Source organism: Falco biarmicus, chromosome 14, assembly GCF_023638135.1.
Source record: "Falco biarmicus isolate bFalBia1 chromosome 14, bFalBia1.pri, whole genome shotgun sequence".
In the NCBI taxonomy this organism is placed as follows: Eukaryota; Metazoa; Chordata; class Aves; order Falconiformes; family Falconidae; genus Falco; species Falco biarmicus.
In genome coordinates this window covers 21,298,417-21,317,673 of record NC_079301.1, presented here as the reverse complement: position 1 = coordinate 21,317,673, position 19,257 = coordinate 21,298,417, and the positions used below count along the sequence as shown (strand labels likewise).

Genomic DNA, 19,257 nt, shown 5'->3' with positions numbered 1-19,257 from the left:
CACAAGGCTGATGGGGGTGGCAGGGGGAGCCGGGGGGTTCAGCCTGGAGAAAAGGAGGCTCAAGGGGGAACCTTCTCGCTCTCCACAACTACCTGAAAGGGGGGTGCAGCGAGGTGGGGGCCGGTCTCTTCTCCCAAGGAACAAGTGACAGGACAAGAGGAAACAGCCTCAGGTTGTGCCAGGGGAGGTTTAGTTGGGATACTGGGAAAAATGTCTTCACTGACAGGGTTGTCCAGCACTGGGACAGCCTGCCCAGGGAGGCGGTGGAGTCACCATCCCTGGGGATATTTAAAAAAACCTGCATAGATGTGGTGCTTGGGGACATGGTTTAGGGTGGACTTGGCTGTCCTGGTTTAAGGGTTGAACTCAATGATCTTAAAGGTCTTTTTGAACCTAAATGATTCTGTTATTCTATGCTATTGCCCAAGGATTTTCAGTCCTCTCCTTGGTCATGCCCCTGAGCCAGTGCTGGGCCACGCTGAGATGCCATTTAGTGCAACCACCTGCAAGGGCTTTGTCTCACTGCATGGGGCTCCGTGGCAGTGGGGCTGGAGGTCTGGGGCTGCCATCTCCAGAGTCCCTCTCTTTCCAGAGCCCACGGTGCTGCTTGGCCTCAGACCAGGTCAAAGCCTTCAGCTGGAGCTGACAGAACCCAAGCTGGGTGGTCCAGAAATGCCCGCCCCCCCTCAGGGCTGTGCCCTTCCAGGCCACTCCAGTCCACACAACCCCCCTGTCCAGGTTCTGTCCATGCTCCAGCCCCGGTGACTGGCCTGGATATTCCAGGCTGGCCAAGGAGTGCCATGAATGACTAGCTCAGGGGCCAGGACTGCAGGAAAACTGCACGGCTCTGCCTGTGCCAGCTGCGCATCCATGCCAGGGATGCCAGAAGAGTCAGGGCAGGCTCTGGTGACCCCCTACCCTCTCCTCAAACCCCTGGCTCTGCCCCTGCCCAACCGGGCAACCAAAGGGCATCTCTGGGCTGGCGGTGCAGCAGAGCAAGGCACCGCACAGAAGCAGCACATTGCTGTAAATCCAGCCGCTACTAGAGGGCAGAGCAAGCCAGGCGAGCCAGGTTTTGTAGCTGTGCAAGGAGCTGAGATGTGGGAAACCGTGTTTGCTTCCCCTTTCCCCTTCCACTAAGGCATGTGGGGGAAGGGGGAGAACTTCAGCAGCGCGAGGGATGATCTGTGACATGGTTTGAGGTTTGGAGTGGGATGACTCACGCTTTGATTTTTTTTTTAATTTTTTTTTTCAGAGTGCTCCAGGGCTGGATTAACCCGTATTGGTAAGGAAGGCACTGCGGTAAGCAAGGTGGAGAAAGTGGGGTAAAGCTCCCTGTTCTCCAGCACATCAGGCTCCTGTACCCCCAGCACTGCTGCGACCGCTCCCGGTCCTCGGCAAGGAGAGAAAACAGGAACATCAAGAAAAGAACACAACAGAAAACGTCCTGTATGGTGGTGGTATCCCGAAAGGGACAGCTGCTACCTTCTGCTAACCCGCTAGGCTGGACCTAGGGGTCTGGCCCAAGGCTGTGTCCCATCCCAGTGCCCGTCTCTTTCACAGGCAGCAGCGTAAGGGCAGCTTTAACGTGCTCAGGCAGGTTTGCAGCCTGCGCCAGCCCCGGCCACTGCACCCTCACACCAACCCACCCGTGGGTGCCCTGGGGACCTCCCTCCGCTGGCCAGGGCAGCTTGGCCACTCAGGCTGGCTGCTTCGGATTCAGCCTGGGCTTCCTTGGCTGGCTGTGCTGTCCCCATGCTGGTGCATGAGCTGGTGCTACCCGAGGTGTTTTCATCTCAAAAAATGAAATAAAAGTTTTCCCTGACCCTCACAGAGGCAGAAGCGCAGCCAGTCAGGGTGAGACAGGCTGATGCTCTTTCCAGGACCGACACCACCTTGTCACAGGGACAGGGATTCGGATTACTTGCCTTTGGCCGGGGGGTGTGAGCAGCCCCTCTGCCATAGCCCACTGCATCCAAGGTGAGCTGCCACCCCTGCCTGCCACCGTCCGTCATACCCAGCCCTTGCTTGGAGCAGCTCCGGGGCTCTTTGTGCTGCCAGAGCCGGCAGGAGCAAGTCAGCACGTCATGAAGCTGCAGACTGCAAAGAGAAAATCTGATGGGTGTCACAACCACTTTGGGCCTCAGCCCCAGGAGCCCCCGGTCCATCTCCTGTACCACCTGGGCGAGCGTGCTCACAGCTTGGAGAGCATGGGCAAACGAGCAGGCAGGGTGCCCGGGGTGGCCCATGCAGCTTGGCCATCTGGTTGCCACACTGCAGGGATGGGCAGGGAAAGGCAGCATGCCAGGGAGCATAGGCTTTGCTGCTGTGTGTGGGGACCTCTGCTGTCTCACCGCAGCCTCAGAGGGTGGCCAGGCCATGGGTGAGGGGACATTTTGGCAGATGGTCTGTTGATGGGAGGTCCTTGCATATCTTCTCTGCCTCTTTCCGAACTCCACAGGTTAGGAAGTCCTTTTCCTGTGCCTTTTCCAGCGCTGTGGGAGGGGATGCTTTGTGCCTGGTGTCCCTGCCATTGCCAGGGGTGCTGCAGTGTGGTTCGGGCAGGGTGCAGGCAGGCAGCAGCACCCTCAGCCCAGGGCCAGCCTTTGCCCAGGCTCTTCCCAGCTCTGTGCACAGCAGGTGTGGGGGTTTTACCCAAGATTTTTTTTTTCCTGTCCCACTTGTAGGCTGGGTTTTAGACCAGTTGTGCCCTCCTGCTCGAGCTCAGCTGCATGAACCAGCCACACTGATGCTTCTCTGCTCCCAGCGCTGCTCACCCTGGAGATGTTTGCACTGGCTTTGCTCTGAGCCATGGGGCAGGAGCAGGCAGCCCTCCTGGCCAAGCAGCTCGAAGAGATGCTTCAGGCTTGCCACGAACAGCGTGGGGCCAGCCCCGTGCCGTGCTGGAGGTGGGATGTGCCCCCCTGCTTCCAAACCGAGGAGCTGATGGGGAATTCACTCACTCTGTCCCTAGATAAATCATGCAATTATTTGTTACCACCACTAATTAAGGAACCACGGGAACAACTTATCCTGCAGGCACAACCAAAAACTTCTCTGCTAGTGATGCCCTGAACATCTCGAGGTTTTAACATACTTGAGGTCAATGATGGCTCCCGCATTGGAGACACCAGGGACAAGTAGGCACGCACCAGCACAGCAGCACTGAGGTAAGCACCCAGCCAAAAACCCTGCGACTCCAACCCTCCATCCCGCTCAGCTCAGCAAGCCAAGCCCCGTGCATCTGGAATCGGATACCAGGAGGCTGCCAAAACCTGGCTGCTCTTTGGTTTGGGTTGCAGACCCTCAGCTGGCGCAGGAGGAGGTGCTGGGTGCCATGCTGCTACTGCCGCACGTGCTCACCTACTGCACAGGCTGCTGCAAGGGGTGAGGTAATCCTGGGTAATTCCTGACTTCCCTGGAAATGCCTCCAGGCCACGATGATTATCGCTGTAATTAGCCTCTCTGATTTTTCTTGGTGTTCTATAAAATATTAATTTACAGCTGGATCCTTGCCTCCTTTGTGTGCCGGCTTGAGCTCTTCCCATCAGCAGAGCACCTCTGGCACCTCTCGCCAAGGTCCTGTGGGGTTACACGGAAGAGCCAGGCGGCTGCTGGCGGCTGGGTGGTGGTTGGGGTTGGTGGCTGTGGCCAGCAGCTTCCACTTCTCAGAGCAACACGTTCCTGTAGCTCCTGTTTCAAAGGAAAGATGCAAAACCAGTAAAACACTCACAAAAATGCCCTTCACACCTCTTCATCTGGACAGTGAAGGTGAGCAGGCAGCTAAACCACTCCAGAAGCCCTTTAATACAACATGCATCCACCCCGTTGCTCTGTTTGGGCCAGAAATAGGATTTTTGCTCAACTGCATGGTAAAGCAGGTGGGGCAGCAGCTGTGGCTGAACCAGACCACATTCCCCACCCGGCCTGCAGCTGCTGGAGTGAACATGGTGCTCTGATTTCCACCATTCAAATGAAGCCAAACGTGGGGCTCAAAGGTGCCCTGAAAATCCACTGCTCACACCAGCACTTTTAAGTTGCCTCATTTTTCAGCCAAACAAAGTAGCATCAACTTCAATCTTGCTAACAAGGTGGAAAATGCCATTTCTAGTATTTTGATTCCAAACATTGGGAAGGTGAGGCAGAGAGAGGATGCCATGGCATGGGTTTTGCCTTGGCCAGGTATTAGGGGTGGCAGCCCTGCCAGTGTCGAGGTTGCTCTCCTTTGAAGGCAGCACTAGCTGCACTGCAGGTCCCGGTACTCTCGCTGCCTTCTCACCGTGACAAGCCTTGGGCTCTGGACTCTGCTGTTGCAGCATCCCTGCCAGTGGGTGACTACTGCTGTGTCCCTTCAGGGTGCCCCTGTGTTGGTTATGCCTCTGGAATAATCTATTTGTTGTCTTTGTGAGGCCAGATCTAACAGCTGTCTTAACTACGGCTGGAATCCAAAGGGAAAAGTGTTGCTAATGACGGGAAGGGTGTGTGCCCCGCGTGCCAGTGTCTCTGCTGGGAGCTGCTCACTACCCGAGCTGTTTTCCTGGTACTTTCGGTCAAGCAGCAGATGACGTCAGCGACATTTTGTCCTCACGATGGCCCTACATGTCCCCGTCCTGCTGTGTAAAACCTACTGAAACAAAGCCAGGTTGCGAAGCCACTAGGATTTTGTATTCTCCTCCAAGGCCACGTCCCGCCGTTGACGCTTCCCAGGGTGTTTGCATAAGATATTTCCATTTGGTCACTCCTCCCCTTCTGCAAAACCAAACACATGCATTTTGTAGCTGCCAATCCCTTTGGCAGAGGCTCTGGCACCACATTTTGGAGACAAGCAACAAGCTGCTGACAGCCATGCTTTGCCCGAGCAACTGGAGGCCCATTGGCTGTGACACAAGGCGCTGCCTGCCAGCTCGCCAGGGTCATTGGATGTGGGTCCTGGAGAGCCTGGCTCAGCCGCAGCCCTCCGCCCACCCTTACCGAGCCAGCAGGCTGGGGGCTTTGAGGAAGGCTGTGCTGCAGATGCAGCAGGGTATTTTATCACAGTGCAACCAGGGAAGAGCAGCTTTATCTGTTTTTTCTCCTGGCATTTTGTTCAGTTTGTGGTTAGAGCTGCATCTGGGCATGATGCTTCAGTCTTACACCAGTGAGCAGAGCCGCTTCTGCCTGATGCTGCCAGAGCTTTCCAGGCCGCAGCTCCCTCCCGGCTGAAGCCTCCACCAGCTTGCCCGGCTCAGCCCTTTAACCCCAGCCTTCATCCAGCCCCCACCCCATGATTTTATCCCCTGCCTCACTGGTGTTCAGTCCAGCCCAGAAAGCTGCAGGGATGCCTGACACAGCCAGTGACAGCAAATGCTCTGTCAAGACACCATGCGGCCAGCAGCCAGGAGAGATGCTGCTCGGTAGGGTTTGTGCGTTTAATATCAACCCTGCTGCTTCCCACTCCACAAGAACCTTCTGCAGCTCCGGAGGGGTGAAGCCTCCGTGAGATGGTGTATGCTATGGCCAGGGGCTCTCCCACCTCTCTCTCTGCTACTTTTAACCCAGCTCCAGCTCTGCTGCTGTGGGGAATCAGCATTTTGGGAGGCAGCTGCCCTGCGCACAGCCCGGGGTAGCCCACCCCCCTTTCCCTCTCAGACCGCAGGGGCTTAACCAAATAAAATCAGCCGGCCAGCAACCTCAGCCGGCCCTGTGGCGGAATAGCGCTGCGGCTCCCCGTGTCGGCAGAGGGCAGTGGAAGATGCTCCCAGCCCGCCGGAGCCTCCCGGCCACGCTGCGGCGGTGGGGATCCGGGGAGGAGCCTGCCGGGGAGGAAGGGCAGTGCAGGCGCAGTTCCTCCGCCGGGGGGGCGGCCCCAGCCCGGCACCGCCGCCGGGTGCCCAGCGGGCGGGGGGGTCTGGGCGGCTCGATCCGAGCGGGAGGGCGGGCGGAGAGGGCGCATCTCCCACCAGCTGCCCCCCAGCCCGGGTCCCGCCATGGCGCACGCAGGCTGCCGGGAGCCGGAGAGCCCCGCTCCGCATCCCTGGGGCGGGAAGCGGCGGCGGCGGCGGGGTAGTCCCGGAGCTGGCGGGGACCTGCGGGCAGGGGCAGGGCGGCGGGCCGAGGGGAGGTCCGATGTCCCCCGGGGGCTGCGCCAGGCTGGCGACTGCAGCAGCGGGCAAGCGCCTTCCACCGCGCAGCCCACCCGGTGCCGCTGTGCGGCGGTGGGAGAGGCGGGAGCGGGGGCTGCCCGCGCCCCCCCGCCGGCTCCGCACCCTGCCCGCGCCCCCCCGCCGGCTCCGCGCCCCCCCGCCGGCTCCGCACCCTCCCCGCCGGCTCCGCACCCTGCCTGCGCCCCCCCGCCGGCTCCGCACCCTGCCCGCCGCCGCGCCAGGCGCTGATAATTAATATCCCTGGAGGTAAAGAAAGAGCAGCGTGAGGTTGGGATGTATTATTTTACCCTGATAGGAATCTGACACCGACACAGCCATTAGGGTAAAGAAAGAATAATAACTTAGACTTGGCATATATGAAAGTGGAAATACCTTCAGCGTGTGAAAAGACAGGCTTTAATATATTGGTGGGTTTGTAATTATTTACTGAAAGAGGAGAAAAGGCAGCGCTTACTGCAGAAGGAGACAGAGGCGCGGGAGTGGCTTCCCGCCGGCTTCGCATGGCCACCGCTAGCCGGGCCGGGCTCCAGCGCCGGGGTGGCCACGGGTGACCGGGGCCCGGGGGACGCCTCGCGGCTGGCATCGAGCCACAGCGTCCCCGCCCCGCCACCCCGCATTGCGAGGCTGCCGGGGCTCGGAGCTGCTGTCCCCCAAAACGCTCTCGGGGACCTGCCGGGCCAGGGGATGCCGGCGAGCCCTGAATCCCACCGGCAGGCGGTGGCATCGCCCCCCTGGCGGCGCTGGGCTCTGCCGCCCGCCCTGCTCGCTGCCGCCGCTTCGCGCACCGGGGCGGCGGGGAGCCGCAGCATCACCCCGCCGCGGCCGTCGAGGGCCCCCCTGGCCGGCGGGCAGCTTCGTCCCGCGGGATGCTCCGGCAGCCGGGCCGAGGGGGGGCCGGGGCTCTCCCGCGCCGGGGGGACGGCCGGTGGCTCCGGCGGCGCGGCGGGGGCGGTGCTGGCGGCGGCCCGCCCCGGGGCTGCGCCCGCCGCGGGATGCGGCGGCGGCGGGGCGGCGCGGCGGCCCGACGGGCGATGCGGGGCCGCGGCCGGGCCCGGGGCCGCCTCTGAGCCCCGCGGGCGGGCGGCGAGCGCGGTCGACGTCGGGGAATCGCCGCCCGCAGCGCGCCGGGCCCCGGGGGGGTGGGGAGCGGCGGGCGGCCCCCGCCGCAGGTAGGGACCGGGGGGCCGAGCGGCGCGATGGAGGAGGAGGAGGAGGATGGAGGCGGCGGAGGGGAGGCGGGGAGTGAGGCTGCGGCAGGAGGGGGCGGGCGGGGGGGCCGGCCGGGGGGGGCGGCGGGCATGTGGGACCGGCTGCGGGGCAGTCGGGCGGCGGGCGGCGGCCGGAGCGCGGCCGCGATGGCGCAGCGCGGCGAGAAGGGGCCGGCGGCGGCGGGCGAGGGCGAGCCGCGGGCCGGGGCCGGCGCCGGGGCCGGGGCCGAGCGGGGGCCGAGCGGGGCCGCCGCGCCCTTCCAGCCCCCCGAGGGCGGCTTCGGCTGGGTGGTGGTCTTCGCCGCCGCCTGGTGCAACGGCTCCATCTTCGGCATCCACAACTCCTTCGGGATCCTCTACATGATGCTGCAGAACGACCTGGGCGAGGGGGAGAAGGACCCCGCGCTGGAGTTCAAAACAGGTACGGGCTCCCCGGCCCCTTCCCGGCCCGGGCGGGGCCGGCGAGGGGGCCCGGGCGGCCGCTCGGGGCTCGCACAGGCGGGGCGGGCAGCCCGGGTCGGGTCGGCGGGGCCGGGGCCGGGGCGGCTCTGCTGCCCGAGCGCTCCCGGAGGCGGCAGGGCTGCGAGCTCCTTCTGGGATGCGTTCGGCCGCGATCGCTCCCAGCCCCCGCCATCCTTGTAGCCGTGGCTATATTTATCTCCAACAGCATCATGTGTTTCTAAGCTCTTATGTACTCAATTAAAAGTAATTCATCTGAAAAGCACGCCCTTAGCTTCTCCTGCCTGGTGTGTTGTGGAGTGAGGAGAGCAGCGTTGGTGATCAGCTGGTGTGTGCGAGCCACCCCCTTGTATTTTTTATTATTATTATTGGTATCTTGTTGGGGGGGGGGCTTTTGAGCTCTGGGTTTGCCTGCCGTATCTGCCGGCTCGCACCCGGGGGTGGCTGCAAGAGAGCATCTGCCTCACCGACACGCTTCTTCCGAGTTGTACGGCAGTGGGAAAGCTACGTGGGGCAGGTCTGGCAGCACTGCCAGCACACTCGCACCCAGGCCAGCCAGGGTCTCCAGTGGCTAACCTCCCTTAATAGCAAGACCCACAAAGTGCACCCGGCTGGGTGTTTTGGTAGGACCTACAGGCTCAAGACCATGTAGTGTTGACACGGAGAAAAAGGATGTTTTTCGCTGCAAAGACCCCCCCTGTTTAAGTAGGCTTGGCAGGGGGGCATCAGCCTGCCGGGGTGGTGGCCCCAGTGGGTCCCTGACATGCTGGCATCGTGAGGCTCAGCCTTGTCCCACTTCTTGTATCCTCCCAGAGAAGATCATGCCCATCGTCGCGATGGACACCCATGGCCCACCTTGCTTTTATCGGGCAGGTAGAGAGGCAAGCACTTGGTGTTGAGGGAACCTGCTCGTGGTGGTGTCCTCACCCGGGGTGGGACGTGGACAGCGGTCAGAAGCCAGAGTGGGAGTGTTGCAGAGAGAGGCCGTGCTGCAGGGTGCGTGAGGACCTTCAGGTCTTATTTTGGGGACCAGTGTTGCCTGCATTCCCTCCGTTCAGCTGTCTCATGACTGGTGATCACGACGATGAGCGCACCGGGATGAAATGCATTGCCGGAGAAACGGTGTGATCATGTAATTATGGGCAGTAACGGAGTGCCGCAGAGAGCTGCGGACGTGTGGCCGGTTGTAATTAGGGTGATTGATGGGCTGTAGGAGTGTGCAGTGTGATCCCCAGGAAGCTCATCACGTAGCTCTTGGTTTCCTGCTCCCTGTGATTGTATCTAGAAAGCCTAAGGCAGAGCTCTAAAGGTAGAAGCGTTAACAAAAGAAATTAAATACTGCAAGTTCTGGTGGTTTAAAGGCTCTGTGCCCAAGACGGAGGTTGCAGGAGTCAGCATCTGCCTCTTGCTCCTGCGATCTATTTATTTATGGCTATGACCGCACAGAGACCTTGAAAAAGAAAGGTGTGTGGGTGTGCGAGGTGAACCCGGGCTCAGTAATTAAATTGCCTGGGTGACGAATATATGCATTTTGGTCTGGGTGCTTAATGAAGAGAGGCCGTTCATAACCCCTGCACTGTGTGACACGCCAGCGGAGTGCTGCCTCTGTGCTCAGAGGTTGCGGTGCAGGGGCTCGGGCAGCGGAGGGGAGAGGTGGGGGTGATGGAGCCCATCTGCAGCAGGGAGCGCGGTACCTCGGGGGTTGCAGCTGCACCGTCTGGGGCCAAGGACAGCGAGGTGCGGTGTGGGGCCCCCCTCCAGCCCTTCCTTGCTTCCACCCCTCCCCACTCAGCGTTGCATAATTTCCCCACGGTGCTCGTTTGCGTGCAAACATAATCAGGAAAATATTATAGCTCCTTTCCAAGCGCTAAGTGATATGGCCTTCCTGAAAAGACCGGCGCTGTCTGTTTGTCCTCCAACACTGGTCTGCTCCTGCCAGCTGCAAGCAACAGCCGGGCCCCGGGCCCCCCCTTGTTCCCCATCAAGCAGGAGCAGGTCAGGGGAACAAGGACCCACTCCCTGCTCCAACCAGCATGTGGCCATGGGGACATCGCTTAGCCTTTTGGCTCTGCTCTTAAATCTCCGCTCCGTTCTCGGGAAGGTGGGTTTGTACCAAAGAGGGGGTTTGGAGGCAAGATGGGGAGTAATGCTGTAAGGCGGTCAGGCATCCCTTTAAAAATAGGGTTATGTTTATGCTAAAGCAGGTACTAGTCTGCACTAAACAATAGCCGCCCCAGCACATGGCTATAATTATCAAGGTTTATTTCTTGTTTGCATTGGTCACGTTTTCTCGCGTTTGATCTTGAGAAACGCAGGATCCGCGGAGTTCAGATTTGGGGTCAGGCTTTGAAAACAAACCCTCTCTCAACAATGCATTGAATGCATAGGCTCCTTTGTTTAAAGAAATATACTGCGCTGCGTATGTCAACAAGCAGCACCGGGCTGAGGCGGGCTGGCTGCTGGGACCACCGCGTGCCCCTGCACGGTGGGACACCAGAGCTGGGACTTTTACAAGGCACATTCTGTGCTTTGGGATTTGTTTTCTTTCGGGGGGAGTGGAGGGCTGGGGGGAATGCTGAGACTGGAATAAAAAAAAAACCCCAAAAACCCCATGTGAGCACTCAGCCAGGAAAAGAAATACTGGTCTCCTCTGCTGGAGAGGTGTTGAGTGATGCTTGAAAGTGTTTGCTGGGAGATGAATGGTGGTGTTTCCCTCTGGTTGTGCAAGGCTCATTCCGGTGACAAGGGAGCCATGGGACACGGCCGCTCCGATGCCAGTCCTGCCAGGTGCAGGCTGACACTGAGCCAAGGGACAGATGAACCATCCTGGCACGTTCATCTTCCCCAGCTCCAAAAGCCAATTTGAGTGGCAGAACAGTCCTGGTAAGCATTAACTGGGCCTTGACCCTCTTAAATCGATGACTGCTCTGCCGCTGCTTGGACACGCTCCCAACCTCGGGAGATGTGAGTGCAAGGGGAGCCTGGGCCAAGCCAGGGCTCTGCCCTCAGCCGAGCAGGTCCCACTTGCACCCAGGGCACCCCAGGGTCCTGGCGAGGGGCCCCACCTGCCCAGGGACTGCCAGGAGGGCAGCACTTCCTAGTGCATCTTGTTCCTTCAAATGCATCCTTGGTGCTGTGCTTGGACATCTGGCAAGCACTGGCAGGGCAGCCTGGAGAGGCATATTGATTTAAAAAAAAATGTTTATCTATCTGTTTCTTCTCCCCTCCTCTGCTTTGTGTCAATATCCCAGCTATAGATTAACTCTCTTTGCTTAATATTTAATGTTCGGTTGCTGGAATTAGGAGCTGCAAGCACTTGGAGGGATGGCCTCAGGAGCTGGTCTGGTTTGGCTGCAGCTCCTCTGAGTGTGTCCATGTGTCCAGCAGCGTCCTCTGGTCTGTGTGCAGGAGCCTGGGGAGCCGGTGCCCCGTTTTAGCCAAGTCACAGGAGCTGGGGAGCAGAGGCTGCTGGAGCGCCCCGTGCCCGGGGAAGCCGGGCTGGTGCATGGACCATAGCCCTTGGCTTATTGTACCTCTTTGTGGCCACAAGGCCAGGGCATAGCTGGTGTCAGTCACCTTTATGCCTGAATTCCCATCTGTTCTGGTGGAGAATTTCTTTGTGACCAGTGATTTCACATCCTTAGGATGGGTGAGCTTAGATGGACAAGGGTGTTTTTACACCAGCATCGTAATGAAGGCTTGGTGGGAAAAAGGGAGTTTGTTTCTTGGAGAGAATAAAGTGTTTCAGTGCTGATAGTGATAGATGGGGAGGAGAAGCCACGGGCTCCTCGCTGGGCCAAAGAAGAGTCCCAGGGTGGGTGAGCATGGCTGGAGCACTAGGCGCTGAGAAGGGAAACCCCAAAGAGAGTGTAAATCACAAGAGGTGATTCTTGGAAATGGTCCCAACTAAATTTCGGCGGTACTCCATGGCCCTAGTGAGACCAAACAGGGGCAGCTGCCACGAAACTGCACTTTATTTAGCCTGCTGTGATAAAAGACATCTACCCTAGGTGCTAGGTTTCAGCTTTGGGGAAGGTGAGGGCACCCTCACTGACACTCTTAAATACAAATTATGATCCGGTGATAGGTCTGAGATGGGTATCTGATGGGTATCATCACCCGGTGCTGGTGCTTGGGATGCTTCCATCTCCTAAAGGTGGTACGGTGATTGTCACCTTCTCACCCAAATCTGCAGGATTTGAGATTTTATTTATGGCCAGGGAGCTGCACTGGCCCCATTTCACAGATGCATTGGCCGAGGGTGCTGTGGACCTTCCTGGGTGCTTCCCTACATCCATCCAGGCTTCCAGCCCTGCTCCACATTTCCTAACCCCACAGAGGCATGCGCTGTCATGAGCAATAGTTATGTAGCCCAGACAAGGATGTAAATCCAGCAAAAAGAGCCCCCCCAAAAGCCTTTTATCACCCAGCCCTGTTGGCTGGGGAGTGCAAAGGGCACTGTGGAGCTTTCCCAGCTTTACTGGGAGTGTCATGCAGTGGGATGCCAGTGTGCCAGTGTGCCAGTGCTGGGCTTTCCCAGCTCAGCTTCTGCCTTGTTTGGAGCTGGAGCTTGTGATTGCACGGAAACAGGGGCAAATTTCTGAGGAACTGGGTTTTTGTCGCTTGAACTGAGTGCAAGGTGCCGTGTGAGATAAAGCAGCCTGAAAAGCAAACAAAACACAGCCGTGTCGTTAAACCTGGTTCTTGGGGCTGTCGGGAGTGATTAAGGTTATTAGGAGGCCGGAGTGCTGATTCTAAGGGAGGGTCTTGTTTTTAAAGACTGCAGGGGCCCTCTCAACCAGCACGCTTGACATTTTAGTGGTTTTTAATTTATCTTCAAGTGTCCTCTACCAGCCAGCGAAGGAGATGCTCCAGTCTCGGTTGTATTTCTCGGTGGCCATCATCCTCAAGTGGTGGTATCTCCCGTGATCTTGCTGCAGTATATGAAGAAGTGGTGCATGGGGTTGTGCCCTTGGTTTGGGTTTTTATTTTATTTTTTTCGTCCTTTCAGTTACAAGAAAACAAACAAAACCACCCCACCTTGCGGGGATTTGCTCGTAATTTAAACTAAGGTGCTGGGTTTCAGCTCCATTGTTGAGACTGGGAGGAGGAGGAGGGATTGGAGGGCAAAGGGGGTGGATGTTGCAGTGTGCAGAGCCGGGATGGATGCGGAAGCATGGGGTGAGACACAGTGTGGTGCAGCGCCGCAGGGCTGGGGGGATTAGCAACAAAGGAGCAGTTTCATTTTCCCTTTTTGGGGGAAATCCAGGAGTTTGACAAGTCACCCTTTAATCCCCTTAAAAACCATCAGCAGCTGGAAGCTGATCATCAGCTGGGGCGGTTGACGTCCAGCACCTTAAAATAGACCTGACCCATCAGGTTGGGTGAAACCCCGTAGCTGGGAGGCACCGCTGACCTTGCTGGCAGTGCCCGTTGGGCCGGCTGCACATAGCTCATGCAGGCGTTGTCACCTGTCTCCTGTCCCCGGGGCAGCTCCGCTGGCTCCCTCCCTCCTTATCCCACATGTTACAGACACATCCATTCACAGGGCACATCCAGCTTGTGGGGCGGCACCGTTGGGCACCCCAGCCGTCGGGCACCCCATCCCACCGTGTACCAGGCGAGTGGTGGGAGAAGCCATCTTCCCAAGAGTCTGGTGGTGTGATGGAGACCACCAGGCTGGTGGATGCGGAGCCAGGGCTGACGGATTCCCTGTAGGGTTTGTAGGACTGTTTGGGGAAGGAGGAGTAATCGGGTTTTCCACCATCCCAAGGCTGGTTTTGTATCCTGCAGTGCGATTCCCACTGGGGGCATGGGTGGTGGTAAACAAGGTCCGCTCCTGCCCTGCTGACGGGGAGCTAATCCCAGTGGGATGGTGGCACTGGTAGCTGCTGTGACTGGGGCCATTCGGATCAGTCAGCACTGTCTCAATATAGGGCCTGGGTAACCTTTTGCTTTTTTATCCTGGTGACTCCTTGGGACCTCTGCCAAAGTGGCGTGGCGCGCGTGCCAGCCGTGGAGTGACAGTGCAACTGGGTGAAGCGATGCGCGGGCTGATGGGGACCTCAGTGGCGCTTGGCTCAGTGCCATGGGCACTTGCTCTCACCCCCCCCTCCACGTGAGTTCCCAAAACAGCCCCCCCGCCCCTTGTTGGAAACAGCTGAGGCTTCACCCTGGCTCCGTAATTGGGGTTTTTCCCACTTTTGGCCGGCGTCCAGGTGCTGTAGGGAATTTTCTGGCATGTCACCAAATACCTTAGCCTCCCCTGCTCACTTTTTTTGGGATGATGACCCCTCAGGGGTTCCCTACAAGGCGGGCAGAGCACGGAGGAGGATGCCAGCACTTCCCAACTAGAACAGTGGCCATGCACCCACCCTTGCAGCCAGTGGTTTCCCTGGGGAATTGCTTTTCCCAGCTTTCCTCAACCACAAGCCCGTGTGTCCACGGCGTTGCCATACCTGCTCTGGCAATGAGGGGTGGGAGAACTGGGTACCCCCCATACGCCAATATGACACACATGCAGAAATGCTGCTGCACCCGTTACGGCAGGGATTTGCTGGGGTTTGCCTTCCTCTTCTTGAAGGATTGATTATTCCCTATTGCAAGGGAAGGAGATGCTGCCTGTTGGCATTCATCCCTGTGGAAGAATGCCCGGTGGAGAGGTGTGTGCCAGGCTGGGCATCACCCGGGGGCCCAGCCCAGCTCCCGCACCGGGGCGTTGCCCGTGCCTGCCGTGGGCACTGGGGAGCTCGGTTCACTCCGGGCTCTTTCCGTTCATCCACCCCGAGACAGTTGGGGCGGTTGCAAAACCCACATGACGTGTGCTGGGAATTGCTGCAACACGCTCGCAGGCGTGAGCCATTCCAGTCTCTCCCAGGCACCTTGTACAACAGGTCCTGCCAGCTGCCGGCGCAGGCAGGATGCGGGGCTGCCTGCGGCACCCTGCCTGCACCACTGCCTGCACTGCTGCCTGTACTGCTGTCTGCACCGCTGCCTGCTGGTGGCACTGGCTACAGGCAGCAAAGCTCCTGCCCCTGCCTCATCCTCTGTCGAGCAGAGCCGGCGGGGCAGGAATGCAGCTGTGGTGTGGAGGATGGCACAGCCCTGGGTTGCATTAACACATTTTCAGGCTTTTTTTTCCCCTCTTGCCCTTTTATTTGTAGAACCCTAAAAATTTACCTGATGCAAGAGCCCCCACCCCCAGCACATCCCTTGAGAGACAGAGCAGGGTGAAGCATGGGGAAAAGCCCTCAGGAGTAGCTGCCAGGTCGCAGCCCCATGCCGGTGGCAGTTGCTTCGCCAGGACTCATCTTGGGCATGCCTGGCAGCTGTGCCGTGCCACCCACTGCCCTCCGTGTAAGGAGCAGCTCCGGGTGCTCCGAGCCACCTCCTGGACTCGCTGGCACTGGCAAGAGGACAGAGGTGGCATGCTGGCAAGCTCAGCCCCATCATCCCTTGGCTCTGCACACCCCAGGGGAACTCCAGCCTGGAGGTATCCTGTCCCTTCGTCCCTGCATCCCACAGGGCATAGGCAGGGGAGCATGGTACCACACCGCTGTAGCACAAGATCCCGGCGCCGTGTCCCCGTGCAGGCACCTCAGTACGAGATGGAGATGGTATTTTGGGGCTGCCGGTGCTGGCAGCATGGCTTTGGGAGCATCTGCTCTGCAAAACCCGATGGTGGAGGAGGCAAGCTCACTGGACCCTGTTTCTCCCCATCTTTGGGGCATTTTTTGGCTCTGGGTTTGGATTTAACTGCCTGGTGATGTTTTTTTGCTTGCTGTCCCTGGTGCAGAGCAGGAGCAGGGCTGGCAGCTGGCCTTGCCGGGGTGGGAAGCTCCGTGTGCTGCTGGAGCGGCATGGGTACTCGCTGCGTGGGCTGACTTGTTGGGGTTCGCCCCAGGCACACAGCCGGGCCCTCCTCAGGGAGGAGAAACAACCCTCCCGCAGTGCCTGCAGCAAAGGAACCTGCTTTGAGCACCCACCCGTTACCCTGTCCCCAGGGACCAGCTGGGACAGGGACCCCCGGGGCACGCAGCCCCCCCAGCCTTGCCCAGCGGCATCCCCAAAAGCCCCTTTCTTGGCCATCTCACATCAGGCACCAAAACGAAGCTTTTGTTTGCAGCTCTTGGCCTTAATCTGTACGCCTGCAGATCCTGTGCGTAAAAGGGAGATGAAATCCTTCCCTCTTGGGGGGATGTTGCGTGAGCGGGTGTTGGTGCTTGCCAAGGAGTCAGGCGTTTCGGCCGGAGGGTTTGTACAAACCCCGCGTGAAGCAGTGGGAGCTCGCTTAATAAAGCTGGAGCCTGCCGAGGTGGAAATCAAATCTAATGGCAGCTCCTCAAGTGAGGGTTGTGCCTCCTGTGCACCGTCTGAATCGGGTCTGGTGGAAAAAAAATCATCTGTGATTAAAGATTGACGGTAATTACATAATGGGTATGCACCAGATGATGCCCAGACAAGCTCCTTCCTGGGATTTCCCAACTTTTGGAGTGTTTAACTTTGCAATCATCCTAAAGTGCTTCTACCATGGGGGGGGTAATTATTGATATTACGGCAGCACCCGGTGCAGTTGCACAAGGCTCAGCAGCAGCACCGTGGCTGCTGGAGCCAGGTTTGTGGGCAAGCTTGCACCTTCTGATAGCCGGGGTGGCTCTGGAGCACGGTCAGGTGCTGGCGAGGGATCTCCCCATTCCATACCCAGCATTGCAACAGCAGAAAAGGAAAAAAAAAAAAAATAAAGAGAGGAAAGCTGCTTTTTGGGTCTGTCGGTGAAGCGAGCAGGGCAGCTGGGGCCATGTGCTTACTCTGTGACCAGCCGATGACGAAGAGGCAACGTCAGGATGTTCTTGATGGCAGGCCAGCTATTAATCCATGTATTTTAGCAAAACCCCCAGTTTATTTCTTAAGGTTTGTGTAAGCAATGGAAGCGGGGAGCACTGGGGGCGGGGGGAGCTTGTCTGGGATTAAACTCGCCTGAAAGCCAAGCACGCCAAGCTCGTGAGCCCGGGGAGAGCTTAATTAAAGTCAAAGGAGAAGCGTTTCCAAGAAAATAATACGGGGTATTTAAACGGGATATTTTTGTTCTGGGCCCAGAATGTCTCCTTTCCCTCTTCGGTGTCAGCTTTAATAAAACAAAATGAGATCTCCAAGAAAAACAAATTGGAGCTCTTAAAAGGCGCTGCGGAGATAAAAATCAGTAACACTGTTGCTGGTAACACCTTGGGTTATTAAAACGGAAAGAATGCTAACGATGCGATTTGCATTGGCCTTTCTTGTGGCTGCCCCCGGCGGGAGCCTGCTCGCCCTGGGAGGGGGACATGGGCACCCCTCACCGTGGCCTCTGGGCTGGGGTGGGAGCACAGGGAGCGGGCGGCTTCTCTGGTCCGGCAGATTGGGGCATAGCTGGGAGGTGGTCATGCGGGGGGGATTTTGGAGGGCTTCATGTTCCTTTCCTAAGGCTGGTGAATAGCGCTGTGCTGAAAACTCGCAGGTCAGGAGTGGCGCTGAGGTAAAATATGAAAAAGCTTGAAAAAATGGCAAGAATCAGGATTGAGGGGACACCAAACTTAAAAAAGGAAATTAAATCAGGGCTGATCTTGTTGGAAAGGATGCCATAGCCCAGCGAGCTCTTTCAGAGGTGACGAATATGGAGCAAGAGAAGATGGCCTCAAGTTGTGCCAGGGGAAGTTTATGCTGGGTATTAGGGAAAATTTCTTGACCGAAAGGGTTGTCCAGCACTGGGACAGGAGCCCAGGGATGTGGTGGAGTCACCATCCCTGGAGGGATTTAAAAGACGTGTAGATGTGGCACCTGGGGTTTAGTGGTGGCCTTGGCAGTGCTGGGTTAATGGTTGGACTTGCTGATCTTAAAGGTCTTTTCCAACCTAAATTGATTCCATGAAAATACCCAGCTGGACTTATTATGGCCTGAGGACTGCTGGGTGCGGCTTTGTTCGGCACGCTGAGCCAGCGGGCTGGGGAACAAGGGTCAAGTCCTCTAAAACCAGTGCCCTGAGCTGGCTGGTACAGCTCAGCGTGCCACATCCCATACCGAAGGGCTGCTCTCCAGTGCCCAGGCTGCCGGCAGGCTCTCCCAGCTGCACGGCCACAGGGTGCTCCCCCGGATTGCTGAAGCAGGGATGTGGGAGGGCTGGGGAGCAGCTGATGACGTAGTTTTGCACTTTGGTCCCTCAACTGTCTGCTTCTACCTTCCTGCAGGCAGAGTGGGTTAAAAGCTGCTCCTTTTTCCTGTGGGCTTCCATGCTGGCCAGAGCTGGCTGTCTCCTGGTTGGAAGCTGGCAGATGCCTCCAGTGCCTTCCTGGGATGCCACCTGTGTCTGCGGGGATGGGACTGGTGCGCAGGCATGAGCGTGATGCTGCTGACCCAGCTTCGGGGTGAGGAAGCTGGTGCTGCCAAGGGGTCCTCTCTGCCCATCTGTCTGCCAAGCAGGAAGATGCTTTTGTACACGGTGGCTTTAAAATGCCTGGCATGATGCTGTCTGCCCCGTAAACCCAACCTGGGATGGGGGTGCAGAGGCCAGCTCCTGCCTCCCTGCCCTGCCTAACCCCATCAGATAAGGCAATTACAGTTTATCACTTAATTGGAGAGTATAATAATACCAGAGTGTTATTGAGATAGGACGTTGCCAAGGGATGAATATCAGTGGTGTTGGGTTCTTGGTTTTTTTTCTTTTCTTTTTTCAAAATAAACTCAGTGGGGCCTTGGCGCTGCTGGAGGTGTGAGGTCTTCACAGGGCTCCTCTTGCCCTTACCCCACCGCGGCCCCTGCCTGCGGGGAAATTCAACATCAAATAAAAGCCATGCTGACCGCCCCGGTGCCAGGGAAGCTTGCCCACAGTTGGTGAGAAACCAGCCTGTGAGGGGAAAGGGTGAGGACTCACAGGGATGTTGTCGACCGCTTTCTGGATGGCTTTTCCTTTGCACCTTGGGCATGTGGTTTCCATCCCTTGCAGGTTTTTCCTGCCCTGCTTGGCAGTTGCAGGGTGCATGCTTGCCGCTGCACGTGGGCATCGGGCTGATGCTGCGTGGCTGGGTGTCCTGGGGAGGGAGAGCGGGGTGTGCATCCGAAAAAGCCCTTGAACAAGGCTTTTGTGCTCTCGGTGTCATGTATGAAATGATCTACCAGTGCCCCTGCACTGAGATGGGCAAAGGAAAATTTCATATTTGGCAACATTCATATTGGCAATATCCATCTTGCCCAGCTTGCTGCAGCTGGTGTGGGAGAGGTGAGCAAGGTATCGGCCCTGATACCTGGAGCTTTGCTTGTCTCTGACCTGCAGGGTCCTGGTGTTCCACTGTCCCCACAGAACCCTGTGGCCATCAGAGCGGCTACATGCTGCTGGCATCGGGATTTGAGGCGTTTCCCTGCCCAGACTGGACTGGCTGGAGATTTTCTGCCTTGAAAATGGGGATTTTCTAGATCCA

The 19,257-nt window shown here is 58.1% G+C and overlaps 1 protein-coding gene across 2 annotated transcripts in view; it reads left to right on the top strand.

The window, feature by feature from the left end:
• The first annotated feature begins 7,324 nt into the window (after positions 1 to 7,324).
• SLC16A2 (solute carrier family 16 member 2) overlaps positions 7,325 to 19,257 on the top strand; it is a 43,109-nt gene continuing 31,176 nt past the window's right edge. For both annotated transcript variants that reach the window (XM_056360177.1, XM_056360176.1), the window contains exon 1: positions 7,325 to 7,772. In XM_056360177.1, the coding sequence (XP_056216152.1) occupies positions 7,340 to 7,772 (433 nt within the window). In that variant the 5' untranslated portion in view covers positions 7,325 to 7,339. The remainder of the gene's footprint in view (positions 7,773 to 19,257) is intronic.